At 43.0% G+C, this 20,889-nt stretch overlaps 1 protein-coding gene across 3 annotated transcripts; it reads left to right on the top strand.

Moving 5' to 3' along the window:
- Nucleotides 1-1,236: 1,236 nt before the first annotated feature.
- On the top strand, nucleotides 1,237-20,758 carry si:ch73-62b13.1 (Carbohydrate sulfotransferase 1-like). Of its 3 annotated transcripts, none has more exons than XM_053885522.1 (3): nucleotides 1,237-1,355; nucleotides 7,760-7,929; nucleotides 10,175-20,758. In XM_053885522.1, exons 2-3 carry the CDS (start codon nucleotides 7,791-7,793, stop codon nucleotides 11,284-11,286), a joined length of 1,251 nt encoding a protein of 416 aa, XP_053741497.1. In that variant the 5' UTR covers nucleotides 1,237-1,355; nucleotides 7,760-7,790; the 3' UTR covers nucleotides 11,287-20,758. The 3 variants fall into 3 exon arrangements, with proteins under 3 accessions (XP_053741497.1, XP_053741498.1, XP_053741496.1); XM_053885523.1 differs by having other exon boundaries at nucleotides 1,238-1,355; nucleotides 7,765-7,929; XM_053885521.1 differs by having other exon boundaries at nucleotides 1,240-2,762.
- Nucleotides 20,759-20,889: the final 131 nt, after the last annotated feature.

Raw genomic sequence — 20,889 nt, 5'->3', positions numbered from 1 at the left:
GTTAGTGACAAAATGGACTTTCTTTCTCCATGGTGACCAGCAAACTGTCCCATACTGTCATTACAAAGCTCTACATACAGAGACTTTTCGGTGGCTATCAATCCATCACAATTTCAGTCTGCTTTATGGTTTAATGTTTCAAATAAATGGGAAACACAAGTAGTAAATAATAGTGTACTATTATTTTTAAATTATATTATAACATTTTGTTTCTATTTGCAACTGCAAATTGCTATGCGATGCAGAAGAGTGCGGGGCCCTGTCGTCGGAACCAGCTCAAACATCGGCACCAGCTCACAACGTAGCTAGAGCATCCAACACTGTTTGAGGGCACTGAAGCAGAGGAAGTTGCTGCAATATTATGGAAGATTTGTCAATAGTTTCTGAGGAATAAACGTGGGTTGATACAAATGAGTGAGTTTTTTTTCAACCCACATTGTTCTGGAAGCAAAGAAAGGAAAGGATGAAGGGTCTGACTGTGAAGGATTAGGGATGGGCCAGCACCAAATACATCACACTGAACAGTGCTAGATGTAACATTTATAACTATGTATTACTTAAATATATAATGTGGGTTTACAGGTTAAAGAAATACCAACACTAATGTAAAGAACAATAGAGGAAAAAATGCTGGAAATGAACATCTTTCTGGTGGATGCACACACTTCAGTCACAGCCTAAAATAGAAACAAAAGAACTCTGTTATTATGAGTGAGTTTTGTCACCGTTCTCCACTGCTTTGACATGATCTTTAACAGCTTGTTTTTATTTGAAAACCACAGCTATGGCACTTGATTTCACAAACCGTTTGTGCCTGCGGGTTCATGTATAACAGGCAACTCCCCAGAACTGTCAGCAGTTCAGTGATCGCTGCAGAACACGGTGTTGGTTTCCACTTGTCCCTTGTTCTCTGAACTTGCTTCACCCATTGTTTATCTTTACCTCCTCAGAAGACAGTTCTTCTTACACTTTTATTTGTCGTTAGTTTCAACAGACATGTTGCTTGTTTACTCAATTTTAAAATGGAGAAAAATGTGAGTTCCACTCTAGAGTTGGAGAGTAGAAGAGTGCGTTGGCTATTTCAAGTCCACAAATTGAATTTAGTAAAACGCACATATGAAGTCACGTGTTTCGCACATGCGCCGGCGTCAGGACTCGCTCTCCTCAGCACCGCAGCGTCAGGCGTTGCTTGGTAATCTCGCGTCCAATCTGGAGCCGGGAGTCCTGGGTGGTCTTCTGTGGCTCCTGCATCTCCAGCCCTCAGAGCGCCGGCGCTTCAGCCCCAGCGCAAGTTCTTCTCCACACTCTCCCATTCGCCGGTCCGGCTGGAAACGTCGCGTCTTGCTGCGTTCAAGGTGAGTGTTTCTGCTCAAGTGATGTCGATGACGGTGCCGATGAACCGCAGGGAGACGAAACCCACCGGACAGTTATTTATCTCGGGTGATGCGTGAGACCAAGCTGCTACTCGGACTTTTATTTGCCGTTAGTTTAAAAGGAAATCCTCATATATGCGCGTAACGATGTCTTCAAGAACTCCGAAGTTTTGTCTGCTGCCCTTTAGTAGTCATATATACATAGAGTTAGTATATGAAATATTTTGCATCTTGTATGATTCACCGCACGCTGAGGTTTGTGTGGTTTTATAGCGAGAATCGCGAGGATCCGTTCTCTTTGTGCGCGACACTAAATTGGAACACAAGAAGCGTCAGTCATTTGAGAAAAAAATACAATGATAACGCTCTTTAATTGGGGCTGATACACAATATTTTAGTGGCTATTACACTCATTATTGTCTGTTGCACCTCTGCTTATTTCTGCTGATACAGTTATTATTTTGTGATAAGGCAAAGGTGAGGACAAAATAAACGCTACTGCAAAACGCAGACGGTTGGTCTTTGTTGTTTCACCAGGACAATAAAGACCGCTGCGTTCTTTCATCAACCCTTTCATGAAGAGTTCTCCAACAAGGTTCCTTTTCCCATGATCAACATGCCATAGAAATGGCATAGGAATCTGTTGATAACTTTCCAAGGGATTTTGCAAACAAGGACTTGGTGGTGGAGGTACGCTGTTAGTCAGCTATTCATAGGGATATACAAATGACTAGTGTGATTTTAGTTAAATACATCTAAAAGTACTGGTCCTAAAATTTAAAGTTGGGTTTCCATCCACCTATTTCTAATTTGAATTTTCACAAATAGGACAAATAAACGCTAAAAAAAAAAAAAAAAAGCTTTCACACTTGAAGGAGGTGAATTTGTGTGTGTATTGATTAAAAGAAATCATTTGCTACGGAAACAGATTTGGGAGATAAATGATGACTCACGGCCCCCCGTCTGCCTCAGCTCCCTCCCTAAAAGTCGCCACTCGAGAACAATGCTGGAGCTCTTCAAATTAGTGAACATTCATCCTACATTGTGAAATTCAAGTTCATATTCCCTGCAGGAAGCAGGAAAACACACATTCCCGGACACTGACTCGTGTAATAAAAGCTGAACCGGCGTCTCTTTTACTGACCAATTTCTTATGCCCCAGCGCTAATTTTTGTTCACACTTCTTATTTGTTGCATGAGCATTACAGCGCCTCTATAGTCCCGGCATAGGAACTACATCATTTTAGACTGTTTCCAGTGGATTGTTGTCGACTGCAGAAACACATAATGTGCGGCGTGGTGTAGATGTGATACAGCAAAGAAACGTCAGCCGAGTGGGACCACCATGACCCTCAGCGTCGAATTTCATAATGGAAACTTGAGACTAAAGTGAGATGTGACATATTTGATTTTTATTGCTATTTTTGGTGCTGGGTGCAATTTATGTGTGTGCATGCTGGCTGCCCGCGGTTGCATGGTCCTGTGCCACCTATTGTGGGGTCCAGGATCGGAGAGTGTGCAGAGACATGGAGCTTCAAGTCCGCACATCACCCCCAAACAACTGACTACAGCCTGTGTCCTCCACCTTACCTGAAGACCAAAAAGCTCATGCCCAGCTTGGACTGTGGGGTAATGTGGGGGTCATGGTGGATGCCATGGGATGCGCACTAAGCACCTGAATATGAGAGAGGTACCCAATGTAGAAGCCTTGCGAGTAGTATGATATGACTTGGTCTCAGTGTCTGTGTTGAAGTCAGGTTGTGGTGGAGCTGAGGGCGTGTCTGAACTGCATAGTGTTAAGTTGGTCATTGAAAGTTTGATGAAGAAAACCAAGGACACACATTTGTTTCCTGGTACGCTTTTGTTATGATGGTTTTATGATGATGCAGTCAGTTGACAAATCTCCACATGTTGATATGGTTATTAATCAGGAATTTTGCTCTGGGAACTAGACAAAGAGAGTGAAGCAGAAGCTCTTGCTGATGGTGTTCAGTGAAGGGGCTACAAACACAGGCACAGAAAACAAAAATGTAATGTTTCGTAAATGAAGTCTGGCCCTCTGATACATCTGATACAACACAAAATTCTTAAATTAACACTTAAAAAGACACCTTTTTTTGGAATATGAATGTATGATGTGGAAAAAGAAAGGCAAAACATTATGGTTTATCCGTTAAAAATCCTTCAAAGGCATAATTGAACCAGCATTCTAATACAACATTGCAATAGCAGCAAGATATTTGTATGAATATTTGATAGTCGGTGGGGAAAACTGCAGTCATGGTTCTTTGTGTTCTTCCAGCCTGATCATTACTCTTGTAAATAAACACCTCCACCCTGAGGATTTGAAAACAAACACCGGCGTGTTAATAGAAAACTCTCAGGAAGTGCCACTTACGCCCCAAACCCCTAATTCCCTGACTCATCAGCCACTCCTAACCTCATTTGTGATTTGTGAGCTTGAGTCTCGGCAGAGGCTCATCCTGCTCATTGCACGAATGTCATTTTGTCCAAGCTGTTCACGGCAACAGTGAACGCTGCATTCACACTTGCCAGACGAAGTCGTGCTGTGCAGCCTAACTGCCGGATCACCGACACAATTTCATTCCCCAGTGTCTCTTGCTCTGTTGTACCAGTTACAAAAGCAGACGCCATGAGAATCAAAGAGCAGTTTCTGCCAGCTGTGGTCTCCCGTCCCTGCTTCGAGTCCCACTGAGGGGAGCGCACAGCCAAGCAAATCAAATTTCTCTGATCCGTGAAGCATCTGCCATGAGTCTCCAGGGGGCAGCACTGACAGCAGCAGAGAAGTTCTGATCACTACCGGAAGAAAAACAAAAAAAGAAAAGCTATGGGAGGGGAGTCGTTTGATGAGCCACCAGATGTGCAGCACATGTGTGCAAATGCACCTTTTCAAAATGAACAGATCGCAACCTTGAGCTTCAGTTTGTCTTCTGAGGTCTGAAGATGGCCGATTTAGGTCACCTGACAGCTGCCCTCCAACATACAGCAGATTCAGAAAAACCCTCTGCATGTTTGTCATGACTTTTAAGATCTATAACAAAAGTGATGAACAATTATTGTTTATCGTTCATCCATCCACGATTAACGTATTTGGCGGCGGTTTCATACATCAAAAAGTCGTGACATCATCGGCCTCTTTTTCGCACATGCGCACTATTTATAGCAAAAGGAGTGGCAGCTGAGGCACAGGACCACCATGACCCACAGTGTCGAATGAACATTTCAGAATGGAAACTTGGGACTAAAGTGAGATGTGACATTTGCCAAACAAACCTGTCAAACCACATTTTGAGCAAATGCAATTCAAATACAGTTTCAACAACATTTAGCAGAGCACAAGTGTTCTCAACAATTTCCATATATGTAGTTGTGAGTTGTGTCGCGGTGTCTGACCACTAGTCAACAGCAAACACTCAATGATTGAACTTCTCCTTACAGCAAGCTCTTGCAAGTGTTCAAGCTTGGGGTTAGAACGTTTGTTAAGGGACAGTAAGCTAACCTCTACAAATGTTGAATCTGAAGAGAAAAGACTATCACTTGTGGCATTCACAGGGTGGCAGAGCTTAGAGTTAAATATTCAAAGGAACCTTGAATATACTGAGTATATATATATATTACAGTGGTACCTCGGTTCTCGACCCAATCCGTTCCAGACAGCCATTCGAGAAGCGAATTGTTCGAAATCTGAATCGATTTTTCCCATTACAATGAATGGAAAAAGAAATAATGCGTTCCAAGCCTTAAAAAAGGCTTTTGTAGCAGTGAATGTAGAGTGTCTGCTGCAGGTGCGCTGCTCGTCTATGTGTGTGGCCGCTGCATGTGGGAGGGGTTGCCGAGTGAGTGACGTCTCTCCAGAAGTGAAGAGGTGCCCGGTGCGTGTCCAGCTCTGAATGTGCGCTTCTGTGCAGTTTGGCTGTGACAAAGTCATAAACCAAGTAACGCTCTGTCCCAGACTCGCCTCATCCCTGTCCCAGCTCCAGCCCACAACAGGACATCAAACCCTGGAGTGTGGAGAGCGAGCACCTCCCCTGTGACACTCGACCACGGTCCAGTGCGGAGACAGGAAAGGTTTTACACCTTAATATGAAGAAAAAACACCCAGTAAATGTAGCCAATGGGACACGTCTGCATACAGAGGCTGCATTATACGCAATAACAGCGTTTGAGTTCTGGATTTTCGTTCCACATCAGAAGCAAAAAAATCTAGAAATTTTTGTTCGAACTCCGATTTGTTCGAAAACCAAGGTACCACTGTGTATATATATATATATATATATATATATATATATATATATAACATATATATGAAACATATATATAACATATATATATATATATATATATATATGATGATAACAGCAGCAGGATGTTTCTCCACAATGGCCAGGGTTTCCACTACTCTGAATGTATGAGAAATTCTTATAAAATTTAAATTCTCATATAAATATTTTCAAGACATTAAAAGAGCTATGGTTTATATTATATATATATATATATATATATATATATATATATATATCCCATCAATACACAGCCATTATCGATACACCCAGGATCTAATGGAAGAATATCATTCTGAAAAACAACCTTTAGTGACCCAAATTAACAATAATCCAACCTTCTCTTCTCCCATCTACCTAAAAGCCTGTAGTTCTACTGGAAAAGGGTAAGCCTACTTCTGTCACATTGTCTTGGAGGACCATTCAGAGTCACCCACCCTCCCGATAAATCCATTCTCTTATTGCCATTTTTAGCTGTACTCGTACAGCCTCGTGATGTCAGCTCAATTTCAGCTTTCCCTCAGCCGCGGAATGAATGTCTGTGCGTGATTAATGGAACATCAAAAGCTGATCTCAGCCCAGTGCCATACATTTTCAACCCTACGAGACGGCTGGGAACATACAAACAGCGTTAATGGACCTGAGGGAGGGAGGGCGAGGAGGCAAAGAGGAAGGCTACATTTTTGTCACCCACATGATCTACTTACCTGTGGTCCTGATCGCCTCAGCAGCGCAGCTGCGAGAGACGGAAATGGAGGTGGGATCTGATGTGATTGTGATTATCTGCCATCACTTCTCCTGCTGGGGGACAAACGGACGGGAGACTTTAGAGGAATGTGTCTCTTTTCTTGTTTACAGCCCGAGGCAAACACATTGGAAGTATATAAAGCAAACTTTTCGCTGGAGCACATGAGACGGCTATATTTATCTGCCTCTGCAGATGGGCTTTGAGCTTTAATTACTCAGAGTAGAGGAAACTGAAACACAAGTATGCAGCTGTGTGTACCACACCGTTCGTCTTTGTGCTCTTGGAGATTGCCGCAATAATGCCACACTTTCCTGACCTTTGCTTTATATTTCCTCAGAAAGCTACTTCAATGTCATGAGGGTTGAGATACATCAGGATTTAGTTTCCGCAAGGGTTCCACTTGTTATGCAAATTCTCTCAACCACGTGTTCACGCTGAGACTTATCTGACCGACGCCATGGCTCGATAAAGCCGGAGAGTCCCATTGAGGCAGGGTGTCCAGGTTTTTCATGCATCGGAGACTGATCTGAATGGTAAATGTGGCCTCCTGGCGTCATGAACGCTTGTATCAGTTCTCACTCACTGTGCCAACATTTAGTGAGCAGCTATAGTCATAGCGCAGCACTGGGTGAATGTTTAAAAGAGTTCCAGTATCAGCACGTCAGAGTGGTGGATCTACACCGTCACCATCCTGGAGTGGGCAGTAGTGACTGGAACAAGAGGCCTCAGAAAGCGTTGTGGCACATTTCCCAAAATGTATCACAACAATGTCGCTGCTGTGTCTCTCAATAGTGACCTAATTGACTTACTTATTTTGTGACTTTGAATAGAGCCTGGTATTATTTATTGTATTCTAAATTGTGCATTGTATTACTTCATAATTTAACTTAAGTCTCAAATATTTATGGTATCCTCATATACAGGAGTTTCACATGTGTCAAAACCTGACAGTGGTTTTATTTTATTTTATTTTATTTTATTTTATTTTATTTTATTTATGATTGCACGTTATTCCAAAGCACTTTTCTAGTTGGTGGGATCCTCACTGACCTTTGAGAATGTTCATGTACTTGCCAGTATCCCAGTGAGAAAAATGTGGGTGTGAGGGGTCTATGTGAGACGGCAAGATGGCCGATCAGAGAGAAGAAACCTCATCCCATTTGTCTGATTCCACACCCATTCAACCAGGTTAATCCAGTACCCTAAGAAGGAATTTTCCTTCTACATTTGTAGAAATTGTTGTGATCCCACAGACTCAATTTTCAGGCTGTGAAAGTGGTTTGTTTTTTTCAGGTTAACACCATCACTGTTAGTGTTTTTTCTCTTCTCTTTGGAAGTGAAGGATGTAGAGCGGGAAGGAGGAACAATATGGAGTGCTCCTGGAAGACAGTGGTGCTGCTCGTGTGTGCGTCACTTGGCGTCCAGTACACCGCCATCAGAACCTTGAGAGACTCACTGTCTGGACCCTGTCAGGGAGCGTATCGCTGCAGGTCCAGATTTTATCAAGGTAAGTGGATAAAGATTAGTGCACCTGCACTCAGAGCTGTGGATTTGTAGCTACTGTACATTGAGTTGCATTTAATGTTGCAGATGCTGTTACATTTCAAACCTTCCAGATATATTTAGCTCTGAAATATGCACTGAAGCAATGAATGAGTCAAAACAACTCAAGACTTCTTTGGCGTCTACACAAGAATCATCACAACAGGAGTCCAAAAAAAGCAACACAAATATTGCTCCGCAGGGTTTCCATGAATGTCAGAATAACTTTGCGAACCTGAACATTGTTTTGGGATAATCATGATCGATCTTTCGATCTAAAGACACTTAAACCACAGGGACCGGGAAAAGGTAAGTGGATCATTAACCGGGGAAATCCCCTCAAGTGTCGAGGATATGGAAATGAAATAGCTGCCATTTTATCATTATGCTCCAATTCGTCTCCATTATCACGCTCTCCTGCAGTAACTGCTGAGCTCCTGAGGAGGAAACTATCACCCTCCTCTGCAATCAACTCCTCATCAGCCGTAATTAGGAGCCATTTGTTCTATATTTGGAGATCCGCCATTTCATAACGCCTCCTGCTGATCTCCGGCAGGCTGCACAATGTAGTCCTTCCTGTCGGCACCCAAGAATTATTTATATAATTCTTGGGTGCCGACATACATACATACATAAATACATATATATATATATATATATATATATATATGTATATATATATATATATATGTATATATATATATATATATATACAGTGGTGCCTCGGTTCTCGATCCACAATCCGTTCCAGACGGCCGTTTGAGAAGCGGTTTGTTCAAAATCTGAATTCCCATTACAATGGAATGGAAAAAGAAATAATGCGTTCCAAGCCTTAAAATAGTCTTTTGTAGGAGTGAATGTAGAGTGTCTGCTGCAGGTGCTCTGTTCCTCTATGTGTGTGGCCGCTGCATGTGGGAGGGGTTGCCGAGTGAGTGACGTCTCTCCAGAAGTGAAGAGGTGCCCAGTGCGTGTCCAGCTCTGAATGTGCGCTTCTGTGCAGTTTGGCTGTGACAAAGTCATAAACCAAGTAACGCTCTGTCCCAGACTCGCCTCATCCCTGTCCCAGCTCCAGTTGACAACAGGACATCAAACCCTGGAGTGTCGCTCCAGCCTCGGAGGTGTGGAGAGCGAGCACCTCCCCTGTGACACTCTACCACGGTCCCGTGCGGAGACAGGAAAGATTTTACACCTCAGTATGAAGAAGAAACAGTCAGTAAATGTAGCTAACGGGACACGTCTGCATAAAGAGGCTGCGTTATACACAATAACAAAGCACGTCGTGGGTCAGCTGATCGGTCCGCGCACGTTATGTTTTTTCCAGCTTTTTTCGGGGGCGTTCGAAAATTCGAAATTTTTGTTCGAATTCTGATTTGTTCGAATTCCAATTTGTTCAAAAATCGAGGCGCCACTGTATATATATATATATTTTTATATATATATATATATATATATACGGCTGCATTGAAGAAAGAAAATAGGATGAGTACAAGTCTAGCTGATGCAGACTCACCTCTGTCAAAAACCTCAAGAACAGGGAAAAAAGCATAACAAACTAAAACAGCAGGAAACATCATCAGTTCTTCCCCATTCTGATGCTCAGTTTAAACTTCATTAAGTCGCCTTCACCACTTTTAGATTAGATGCTGAGTTGATTGGGTTCCACGAAACATTTTTTAGAGGCTTCATCTAAATATTATAGAGCAGAACGTGCCAGCTAGTGACCTGTGACACTGTTGGATGAAGCTTCATCAGCCCATTGCAACTGACAAGCAGTTTGTGTTACCTAGGAACTGGTGATGGGTTAAGTCCTCATTTTCAAAGTCCACGAGATGGCACTCTCTAGTCCAAAATCCTCATATTTAAACAACAATTTCATTGAAACCTCTCATCCTCACTCCTACTGAGCTCTGAAAAGCATGGCACTGTTACATGAAGCTTCAACAGCCCATCACTACTAACTGAGCGGGTGAAACTCCTCATGTGGAGAAGCTGGTATAAACCACTGACAGCACCATCAAATCATTTTTCGTATGGGACTAGTAGCAAGAATGTGGCGGTCTCTTGTTTGCCATGATAATTTTCAGAGGTATGCTTGTCTCTCTTGGAATCTCAACACCACTTATCGCAACCCAAAAAACATCCCATACTCGTGCATCTCTCTGTGGAAGGACGTAAGTGCTTATTGTGAAATGTTGCTTTCTCCTGCTCAGACTCCAGGTGGAGAGGTTCATGCACTGAGGACAACTGGCTGCCACTTGAGTCCCCACAGACTCACATCCTGCTGTTTGCCACCACACGTAGCGGCTCCTCCTTCACGGGGCAGATTCTCAACCAGCACCCCGACATATTCTACGTGTTTGAACCGCTCTACCACGTCCAGCAAGCCTTCACCAACTCCAGCAGCAGGATTCGGCGCGTGCTGGACCGCAGGGCTCTGCTGGGAGCCTACAGAGATCTTTTGCTCAATCTCTACACCTGTGACCTTCACTTTATGGAGAACTACATCCGCCCTGAGCCGCAGAAGCATCTCACGCTCTCCTTGTTCCACAGGAGCTCCAGTCTGGCTCTCTGCTCGCCCCCTGTTTGCGTCGATGGGGTACAGACGTCTGCTGCGCCTCAGGAAACCTGGTGTTCTAAGAAGTGTGGTGCGCTGAATCTCACCTTGGCCACCATGTCGTGCCAGTCCAAGCAGCATGTTGCCATAAAAACAGTTCGAATCCCAGAGGTTGGAGACCTGCGCACCCTGACTGAAGATCCACGCTTGAATCTCAAGATCATCCACCTGGTGAGGGACCCCAGAGCCATCCTCGCTTCACGCATCGTGGCTTTCTCAGATCAGTTCCGCGCTTGGAAAATATGGAACGCAACGGGCCGCCAGCCCCGCTATGTGGATTTGACCCAGATCACCAGCACCTGTAAAGACATGGCAGCCTCTGTGGCAACAGGCCTCCAGAGACCTGGATGGCTGCGTGGACGATATCTACTCGTGAGGTACGAGGATTTAGCGTTCAACCCCGAAGACAAGGCAGCGGAGATCCTCCGGTTTGCAGGGCTGGAGATGGACCCTCGAGTGAAGACTTGGATTGTCAGAAACACCAACGGCAACATTTCATCGGCATCTGACTGGAACGACTGGTACTCCACCACCAGAGACTCCAGAGCGACCGCAGAGAGCTGGAGGTCGCGCCTCAGCTTTGACATCATCCAGACAGTCCAGAACCTCTGCAATGACACTCTGGCTCTGCTGGGATACAAGCCGGTTCACTCAGTGGAGCAACTCAGAAACCTCTCCCAAAATTTAGTCGAAGCAAGGACCTTTTGATGACCTGCTTTAGTTTTATGAGTTTGGTGTCCATGTTTTCTTTTGTGTCTGGAATTGTGAATGTGAATTATTTCTTTGTTATGTGATCAAAACTACGGGTTTAAAAAAAAAAAAAAAAAAATTTATTGCAGATTGCTTTATTGGACTAAATAGTTTTATTCTATAAACACAAGTGGTTTTGTACTAATGTGAGTATGGAATAAAAAAATATTTATAATAATAAAGCAGCCAGATCATTTCATTACGCTAACACAATCAAATATTGCTTATTCCTGAGTTACATTCATTCATCATTTAAAATGGCAGAAATCCAACTCGTGTTTTCACATCACATCCCTCCAATAACAGTCCAATTCCGGGCGGTTGAGCTACTCCGTCCTCGTCGTGTTCTGCAGTGCTGATGCCAGGATTCCTGGTCTGTGGAATTGATCTGCTGATGAGAAACAGGGCTTAACACGCATGAAGAGCAGAGAGTTTGTCTTTCAGCATCACACGATCTGGTCATAAAGCAACGCAACAAGAAGCGAAGGCGGGCGAGGGGGGGCACTTGATTGGTTTTCCCATCTCTTCCCTGACAGACTAAGCTGCGAGTCGTCTGAGTCAGCCGTCGGCTAATTACCCGTTTCTTCGCGTTCAATACCGACACTCTATTTCTGCCTCATTAACTGGGCCGACAAATTTAGGTCTAATCGATACTTGCAGCAAATTTGAGATATGCGCCGAGGAAGATCAAACCGTTTATGATGCAAAAGGTCTGGTGTGAATATGCTCTCAAGGTGACTGATATAAATAACAAGAGGGGGCTGGTGGCAATTTTCCTCCAGGACATTGGTGTGGAAATTATTGGCGCACGTATATGAATGTGGATGTAAAAACATTTGGAGAGAACAACCGAACAGACGGATTGACCTTGTTTTGGTCAGACGTTTACTTAGAAGTAGCCATGGAGGAGGTGGGTTGTGAGTTACTTGTGAGGTGAAGGGTGGGAGCTATACAGCATAAAAAAAAGAAAAAAAAAAGAATGCTCTTGGGAAGATAATGAAGCAGGAAAGGCACAATAATATGGAAGCGCAGAGCTGCCAAAAGGGAAAAACTGTCTTGGCATCGGTATCATATTCAGGATATTATCACATATGTCATGATATTATCATGTTATTTCAAAATTCCTTTGTTGTATTGCGTTATTGGGAGCGTTCGGGGTTGAAGTTGTGCTGCTACTCAGGCTAAAAAAAAAGGATTTATTTATCATGTTCCGCACTTGTCTGTAAGCAACATGTAGTTTCCTGATGTTCATACAACAACACTGGCAGAGTTTTATGAAGTGCATGAGTGATGAGGTGAAGCTGATGTTGACACAGAGGACAGAAACTTTTCAGTGCATTTATCACGAAACATGATAAATATAACAAAATAGCATGACAAATTTACAAAGCTGTGAGCTTCCGTTCAATACGCTAACAGCTAAGCTAATACCATGATGGATTGTTCCATACTCTTTTGAGCTACTTTTACAAAATGATGGTGGATACTTCTGGTAGAAAAGGGAGCAATAATTCATCAAAACACGTGTTAAACTGAAGGCCCGCCAAGTCATTGTATGTGTCATTTTAAGCACTGGAAAACCGCTAAGAATCAACTTATCATGATGTGGGTGTTGAAGCTTTGCCGTCCAAATATTGAAAAAAAAGCAGATCGATTGGAATTTGTTGAAAAGTGGTTTGTGTTTCTGGGATAATAACAGGGGAGTTTCTAATTTTAAAATAAGACAATGTAGGTGTTTTGACAGCTGGAAAAAACTCCTGTTTAAGAAGTGTTAGTTACAGACTGCAACAATTTTTGAAAGGCCCTCACCTTGGTTCTTTTTAAAAATTTGGTGCCTGAACTTGACAATACAGTTAGTCCCTGGTGTGTGCACTTACCCATTAAACATTCTATTCCATTATGTTGTGTTCTCCCTTTTGCCACAGTCGTGGATTCCTGGATACATTCCCGCTAACCTTCATCAGTCAAGTAGTTTCATTCGCCGCATAATGGATTCCTTGGAGTCCTTGAGCTCACTCCTCCTTGGTGCCTTTGAAGGTGATGGTACTGCTTAGGCCGACTTGGATACTGTGGATACTTCTAACATCAAGACAGCGCATTACTTGAGAGCTAATAGAGATGTTATTGAAACAGGTTGATCTTATCTGACTGCAAAGTCAATAGCAACATGCGGATGTCTTTTAACCACTTTGATGTCTCTGCTGTCTTGTCTTTGGGGGAAGAAAATGATCAAAGGATATCTGCTGGGATCTTTTCTCCCCCACCATCCAACTCCTGCAATCTCCCTCCTAAAGGGAGAAGTGCGACTGGAGTGGCAAAAAATAATAAACAGCAAGATGTCCCGGATTTCAGGAGTCTGACAATGTGTGAGCCAACTTGTAATGACACGCTTGAAAAGAAACAACTTGACCTTCATGATCCCCATTGTGTCGGTTGCATCAGCTCCGACACACACCGGCAGCACACACTTGCCTGGAAGCATGTCTATTATCGCTGGGTTTAACCATGCCCCGGTCATAATTAGATAGTCAGGAGGTTATTCAGCGCCCTCGGTCGTGTCTTTTCCATCAGCAGTTATCTTTTATCACTCTGATGAATTCAAGTGCTCCTTTTTAAAAAGCACGAGGGAAAAACTGTTCCGAGCCGCCAAAAAAAACAGTTTCAAATAAATATCTCTGAAGGTCTAACTGGTCTCAAGGGAGAAAAATGTGTCCTCGTTCATAAATCGCCCTCCTAAAGGGGAACATTGATTCTAAATGTCAGGAGCTCCAGAGAACAGAACAGAGAATATTGACAAGCCAGTTAAAAAGACATGGGAATGGTACAGTTGATGAGCCCTGAAATGTCACCCAGCCATTCGTTCGGTGCTGGACCTCCTTGAGCTCTTAAAGGAGCCGTCTTTTTTGCAGGACAGATATGTATAGTCTTTAAGTGAATTGTGATAGTATGAATACGACTATAATGGCAACGGGTTGGAAATTGAATCAAATTTAAATGTGTGTGTGTGTGTGTGTGTGTGTGTGTGTGTGTGTGTGTGTGTGTGTGTGTGTGTGTGTGTGTGTGTGTGTGTGTGTGTGTGTGTGTGTGTGTGTGTGTGTGTGGACAAGTCCTGTCAAGCCACCTTCTTGTGAGGATATTTTGCTTTTGGAGGACATTTTGGTGTGTATTCACAAAGTTTAGAAGATTAAAACATCAGCAAAAGTGGTTTATCATATTCAGGTTTAAGTTTGGTTCAGAGTCCTGGTTAAGGTTAGCCATGTGTTTTGGATGGTTAAGTTAAGGGTGAGAGGCTGGGAAAGCATTATGGCAATGAGCGGTCCCCACAAAGATGGTGCGACAAACCTGTGCGCGTGTGTGTGCGTGGGCTTGTTTATACTGTCTCGTGGGGACCGATTCGTAACAAAACACTATCCTTGTGGGGACCTTATGTCTTTGTGGGGACCTTTTGCCGGTCCCCACAAGTCCAAACCTCAATTTGTGGAAGAAGATTTCAAAATAAGGAGGTGATTATAATTGGGTTTCAGTTTGGTTCAGTGTCATGGTTAAGGTCAGCCATGGGTTTGGAGGGTTAAGTTAAGGTTGAGAGGCCGGGGAAAGCATTATGGCAATGAATGGACCCCACAAAGATGGTTCAACAAACCTGTGCATGTGTGTGCGTGGTTGTGTGCCCAGAGGTCACAGGGTTCATCGAGATAATGGTTTTACTGGACAGTTCTTCAACAAGAACACTGTGTTCGCTCTGCTGGTGAAAAACACATTGGGAACTCTAACAAAAAAGGACAATGTTCGTAATTCATGTGTGGGCGAAATGCAAATGAATAAGTTATTGACCACCCGGTGTCTATTTCATTTAGCACGCTGTATCTTTATTTGGCCCTTTCCGAAGCAACTGTGTAACTGTGCACACATGGGTAGTGACGGGCTTACAGGGCTTCATGAAACACACTAGATGACACTCTCTGCTCAAGAATATTTGACTTTGAAAAGCCATTTCAATGAACCCACACATCTACTTTGAGCTGTCAGCCCGAAAAAAAAAATGCTCTGAATCAGCACACCTCTGAGCTCCAACAGACTTCTCACATAAATGATTTTATAAAGCTGTTCAAATGAGCATGGCGGCTCTACCGCCTTCTCTCCGCAGTCATAACCGTAACGCTCCCAGTTGCATCATGATGGTGTCTTCTCTTCCTGCGCTGATGCCATTTAAGAAGAGATTAAGGAACACTTAACACTTCATATCCTCTCCAGGCTGCAACTTGTGATTGTTAGGAGAAGAGCAGAAGCCCTGAGGAAACATCTGCTCTGTCACAGCCATCATTCAAAGACCATTGTTGTCCCCAGGTGTCCAGTCCACACAGAACCCTCAATGTACATCCCTGCTGCACCATTCCTCGATAAAATCTGCTGTAGAGCTCTGCGCCTTTTTGCTTGTGATACTGGATCAGAACCAAAGATAGTGAAAGTGAAATGGATGTCTTAGCTTGAATGTATGAAGTGCTACATATACTGTGTACTACATAATGTCGCACCTATTCATTCTTTTAAAATGCAGATTAAGATCAAAACAGCCTCTTTTCAATTTAACTATACTGATATTACTATTCCATTTATTACTACAATACCACTACTTAAATCTATTAACTACAGGTAATATTCAGCTGCTAGTGTTGTTTTTTATATCCTACCTATGTTGTGTTTAGTATCATTTCTATGGCAAAGTACAAGTCTTTAATGATTGATGAGCTTATGAGGCTTCATGAAACAGTGCCATGGTTTTCAAACACCACTAGATGGCACTATCTACTCTTAAAGCTTTGCATTTTGCACCTTCTCAAACTACACGTCACTTTTAAGCAGAGAGCTCTGAAAATCACGACACTGTTTCACAAAGCCTCATTGGTCCAACACTCGACGTTAGTACACACTGATTCAGACCAGATCAGTTTAGTTTCCTGTGTTTAATGATGGATGATCGTCCAAATTAAAAGCACTCATGTGAGGACAATGAATATCATTTTTCTTTGCGATTGATAGAGAAAGGAAGTGAAAAATACAGATGATAAATCAAAGATGGTGTCGAGCAAATTGGAATCTGCGGTGAGGCCCCATGTGACAGACCTGTTCAAAAACCAAGAGGATTGATGGAGAAGATTGCATGGGATCATCTGCAATCATAAATCTTTTAAAAAGAACATGTAAATGTGAAGTTAATTTCTGATTGATTCATACTTTATCCCTGAATCCTCCAATGGGACTGATTCGGCAGCAGCTGAATTCAGGGACACCCTGGACAGATTGACCCTCCAGCACCCGAGCAGAGGTTTTATTGCCGTTGTTCATGTTTATGAAATGATAAAAGTTGTCTATTTGCATAATAAGATTCCAATAGCAGCAAATTTGGAGTATTGCAGATGTTTTTGCTCCGAAGGACGACCCCATGCCTTTTTCATTGCCTTTTTCTGGCAGAACGTTGTTTTCTCCACTTGCCTTGTCTCACAAAATGCCGCCTTTTTTCACATTTATTTAACAAAGGAAAAACAGAAGAAATGCATGTGGGTGGGTGCATCTTAAAAGAAAAGGTTGTCTGATCTCTTCAATATATAAAAAATGTTTCTAATTCTCCATCTCAATGAAAACAAAGAAAAACTGCTATTGTTTCCATTTGGTATAAAGGTTGGCAAAACACATACTGTCTTCTTCCTGATACAAACAATACAATACACATGTGATATGTATGTGTCTGTTTTTGTCTGGTCCTCAGGAATCTCCCGTGAAGTCTTTGGAAAATGTGTACAGTTGGAGGATATGTGATAATGGTGCACCCCTCATCATCAGGTTCACAAGTGCACAGTGTTCTTACATGAGTTTCCTCACCTCAGATCAAAATAGACTCCTCACCTTCAGATCATTAAAGGCAGAGGAAAGCCACCACCAACTTGCTTCGAATCAAATCACCCACTAATTTTGACTCGAGACCCCTCCCCCTCACCAGGAGCAACCTGGTGTATTTCCAGAATGTCTCCCTCTTGTGAGCCCAGGGGCCGACGTGGCTGCTGATGCTAACTAATGATGAGCATTCACGATGACAGCGAGTCCATCTGTCTGTGTCAGGCTAATCCAATTTCATAAATGTAATCGGAGGGGGTCTGTTATGGAGAGCCCTCCAGCCTGGTGCCCTGTGCCCCTCCGCTCTCTGCACACAAACAATGAGCAAGATATAAGTCAGTTTTGGGGCCAATAATGACAATGAACTTCCCTTCTCTGTAGCATAATTCCTCTTCATATCAGTGAAGATCTGGATGTTGATCCTCTGAGCCGAGCGGTGCTCGTACTGTCACTCAGCTTTGACGGATCTAAATGAAGCACCAATGCCTGAGTCCTTAGTTACATAGATATGAACCGGCAGCGTCTGTCAAAATTCCACATGTAAATCACAGCGATGCCAAATGTTGAAGTACAATAATAATTTTAATGAATATCTGTGTATGAAGTATTGCTGTCTTCAACACAGCATGGAGGTGTCCAGCTGAGTCACCTCCCTGACTCCAGGTGGTCAATGTTGTGTCTTTGTCCCATTAATAATATTGACTGAAAAATCAATTCAAGAATCTGCTTTTAATTTTTTAAATAAGCAAAACCTCATTGGCATTTTACCAACAATCTGGAAAGAGAAATACTGACAAGATGGTCAGAAATAACAAAATCACAAACACGATCGTCAACGTGTACTCATGATGGGGAAACACATGGAAATCAGAATAAAACAGTATGAATCAGAATCTGAATCGAGTTTATTGTCAGTGGGGATCCCACCAACTAGGAAAGTGTTTTGGAATGAAGTGCTGACAGAAAAAATAAAATAAAATAAACAAAGGCTGTTCACAAATTCAACAGTCTGACGGCCAAGGGGAAGAAGCTGTTCCTGTGATTCTGGTCTGGATGGACCGTAGCCTCCTGCCAGAGGGAAGAGGGACAAACAGTCCATGTCCAGGGTGAGAAGGGTCGGCTCTGATCCGACCTGCACGTCTCTGGGTCCTGGAGACACACAGATCCTGAAGAGGTGGCAGGCTGCAACCGATCACCTTCTCAGCAGAACAATGCGCTGCAGTCTGCTCTTGTCCCTGGAGGTGGCGCTGTTGTACGAGACAGTGATGGAGGAGGTGAGGATGGACTGGATGATGGCCGTGTAGAACTCCACCAGCAACTTCGTCGGCAGTCGTAGTTTTCGTAGCTGCCTCAAGAAGAACATCCTCTGCTGGACCTTCCTGATAAGGGACCGGATGGTCAGCTCCCATTTCAGGAAAAAAAACACAAACTTTTTTAGGCACCAGGGAAAAACAAAGGATCAGAAAACCAGGAAGCGAGCGAGCTGAATGAAATTTTCCTAGATACAAAAGTAGTCGATCTGGCATATGTGACTGGAACCAAGGTGCTTAAAAGGGCTCTGCAGGTGATTTGTGGATTAGCTTCCAACAGGAAGTGGCAACAAACAAGGAAGAGGAAGAAAACAAAACAGAAGTGACAAGGATCAAAATAAAAGCGAATCATGACAGTTGTTCAATCATTTTTATGAGATTAATATTACTAAAATATTACTAATATTTGTGGATAAAAATGATCGCAAGCCAGAAAATCTGACTTTATAAAAGACAGCGTACAATAAAATCTTGCATGTGTCTATGGTGTACTGTCCACTTCACTTCAACACACTAGCTAGTGATCTTATCAGTGTTGAGGAATGTGAGTTTGCAGGTCAGACCTGGGGTGGGAGCGCCACCGGTGGTCTATCTGAGCATGTGCCTGGGACACATGGATCATATGAAAAGCATCGTCATTAAGTAAAACAATACTGACCAACAAGAATCCGTTGTTTCCCACTGCTTCCCAACAAGCATGAGCTCAACAGAGGCCTCTAATTCGCCACTCGATCAGCCGAGCTATGACCAGAGAGCTGCTCTTGGGGGGAAGTTAATCCACCTTAATGCAGTTTGAGGAATTATTGATCACACCACCACCAGTCCATCAGGCTTTGGAAGAATTATTGACCACATCACCCACACGTTTTGAACACACACCCACGGGTGTTTCATTCAGCTCTACTTGTAGTTCTTTACAGCAAAGCGAACACTGGTGGAGATTCAGGAATCGGCAGCATGGAAGCTAATGCTTTGGTTAGGTGCTCTGAGGATCAGTTAGTGGGAGGCAAACTATAAAATTATTGTTTTATCTGGGCCTTATTAAGCTTTTCATTGGGCTAAATGTTACCTACTGTGTTAGCAAGATGAAACACCACCCAGTGGGATGTGAAAAAGCTATGTAATTTTTCTGTCAAAAGTAGCCCAATTGTTAGGTTTGACTTGGATCATTCGCCTACAGATTTTTATTTTGTCCACAGTACTGAGCGCAACGTTTTTGCGAAGGCAAAGTGGATTAAGTTTCGAGGTCAAACAGACGTTGCAAAATAAATAAAAGTTGTTTTTCATTCCAATAGCTTTTTTGTGCAATGTGAAAGTAACATTTTTTCTGTTTAATTTATTTACAAACTGAAAGACGACAGATGAATCACGCTGCGCACCAAAGTGGAGGCATTGATGATTTGGCATCCAGATAGATTTAATTTCCCTCACAATTGATAGTATGTAGCATCTGCTGTGCTGTGGGACGGCCAGCCTGGGAAGAGCGCCGAGCCGAGTGCCTGCAAATGAAATTAAACCGAGCTATGTCATCTCTCTCCCGTGAAAACAGTCCTGCTCTTCACGGCAGACTTGTTGTGTTCACTCTTGTTTTTCGCTAATTCACTTTCTGAAATGTGGCTTTGCCGAGATGGGGGATTACGTCAGGGAACAGGGTCCCCATGAGCTATGTTCCGGCTCAAGAGGATTCTGGCCTCATGAGGTCACCGCTCTGGAGGCCTGGGCTTCAATTTCTCTGGCTTTGCAAAAATGTTTTATTGAAAGCCATGGTTTCTAAACTGTACCCACAGCCGCATCAGTAGGTTCTGGTTGTGATGAGTAAATGAGGTTCCTTGAAACATTTTTTAGAGGCCACTTGGTGGCGCTGTCTGCTGCTTTGAACTATTTCAAAGCAACTGAACATTATTTACATTATTTACAGTTGAATATTAGGACGTTTCATGAAACCTCATCGACGAATCACTCGTGTTTGGGAAGAATAGGCTGCTGGGAGACGGCACATGTTGCAGTTCCAGTTTGAGATGTTCCTGAGCCAGTGGCTGAGTCGTCTCTCATCATGCCTACATCACCACAGGAGACTCCCTCCATGTTGGAAATTAGCAGCTCAAATTACCAGCACGGCGGAGCCTGTGACAGATTCAGATCCTGTCTCTGAAGAAGACCCCGACCACTCACCAAAGAAAACCCATTTGCAAGTCTGTGTTCTTATTCTTTCAATCACGGCCGCAGGCAAGTGTGGGTATATATATATATATATATATATATATATATATATATATATATATATATATATATATATATATATATATATATATATATATATATGCGGTCTTGATCAGCTGGACATAAATTTTAAAAAACTTTT

This window comes from Synchiropus splendidus, chromosome 14 (genome assembly GCF_027744825.2).
Source record: "Synchiropus splendidus isolate RoL2022-P1 chromosome 14, RoL_Sspl_1.0, whole genome shotgun sequence".
Taxonomy (NCBI): domain Eukaryota; kingdom Metazoa; phylum Chordata; class Actinopteri; order Syngnathiformes; family Callionymidae; genus Synchiropus; species Synchiropus splendidus.
Note: the sequence above shows the minus strand (reverse complement) of the source record. Positions and strands in the feature narration are given on the sequence as shown.

What these genes read in the sequence shown, in the direction of transcription:
- si:ch73-62b13.1 (XM_053885521.1), top strand. Translation starts at nt 2,719, where the DNA reads ATGACCCTCAGCGTCGAATTTCATAATGGAAACTTGAGACTAAA. An exon ending in AATGGAAACTTGAGACTAAA is followed by an intron (nt 2,763 to 7,759) that starts GTGAGATGTGAC and finishes TCTCTTTGGAAG; the next exon opens with TGAAGGATGTAGAGCGGGAA. An exon ending in CAGGTCCAGATTTTATCAAG is followed by an intron (nt 7,930 to 10,174) that starts GTAAGTGGATAA and finishes TCTCCTGCTCAG; the next exon opens with ACTCCAGGTGGAGAGGTTCA.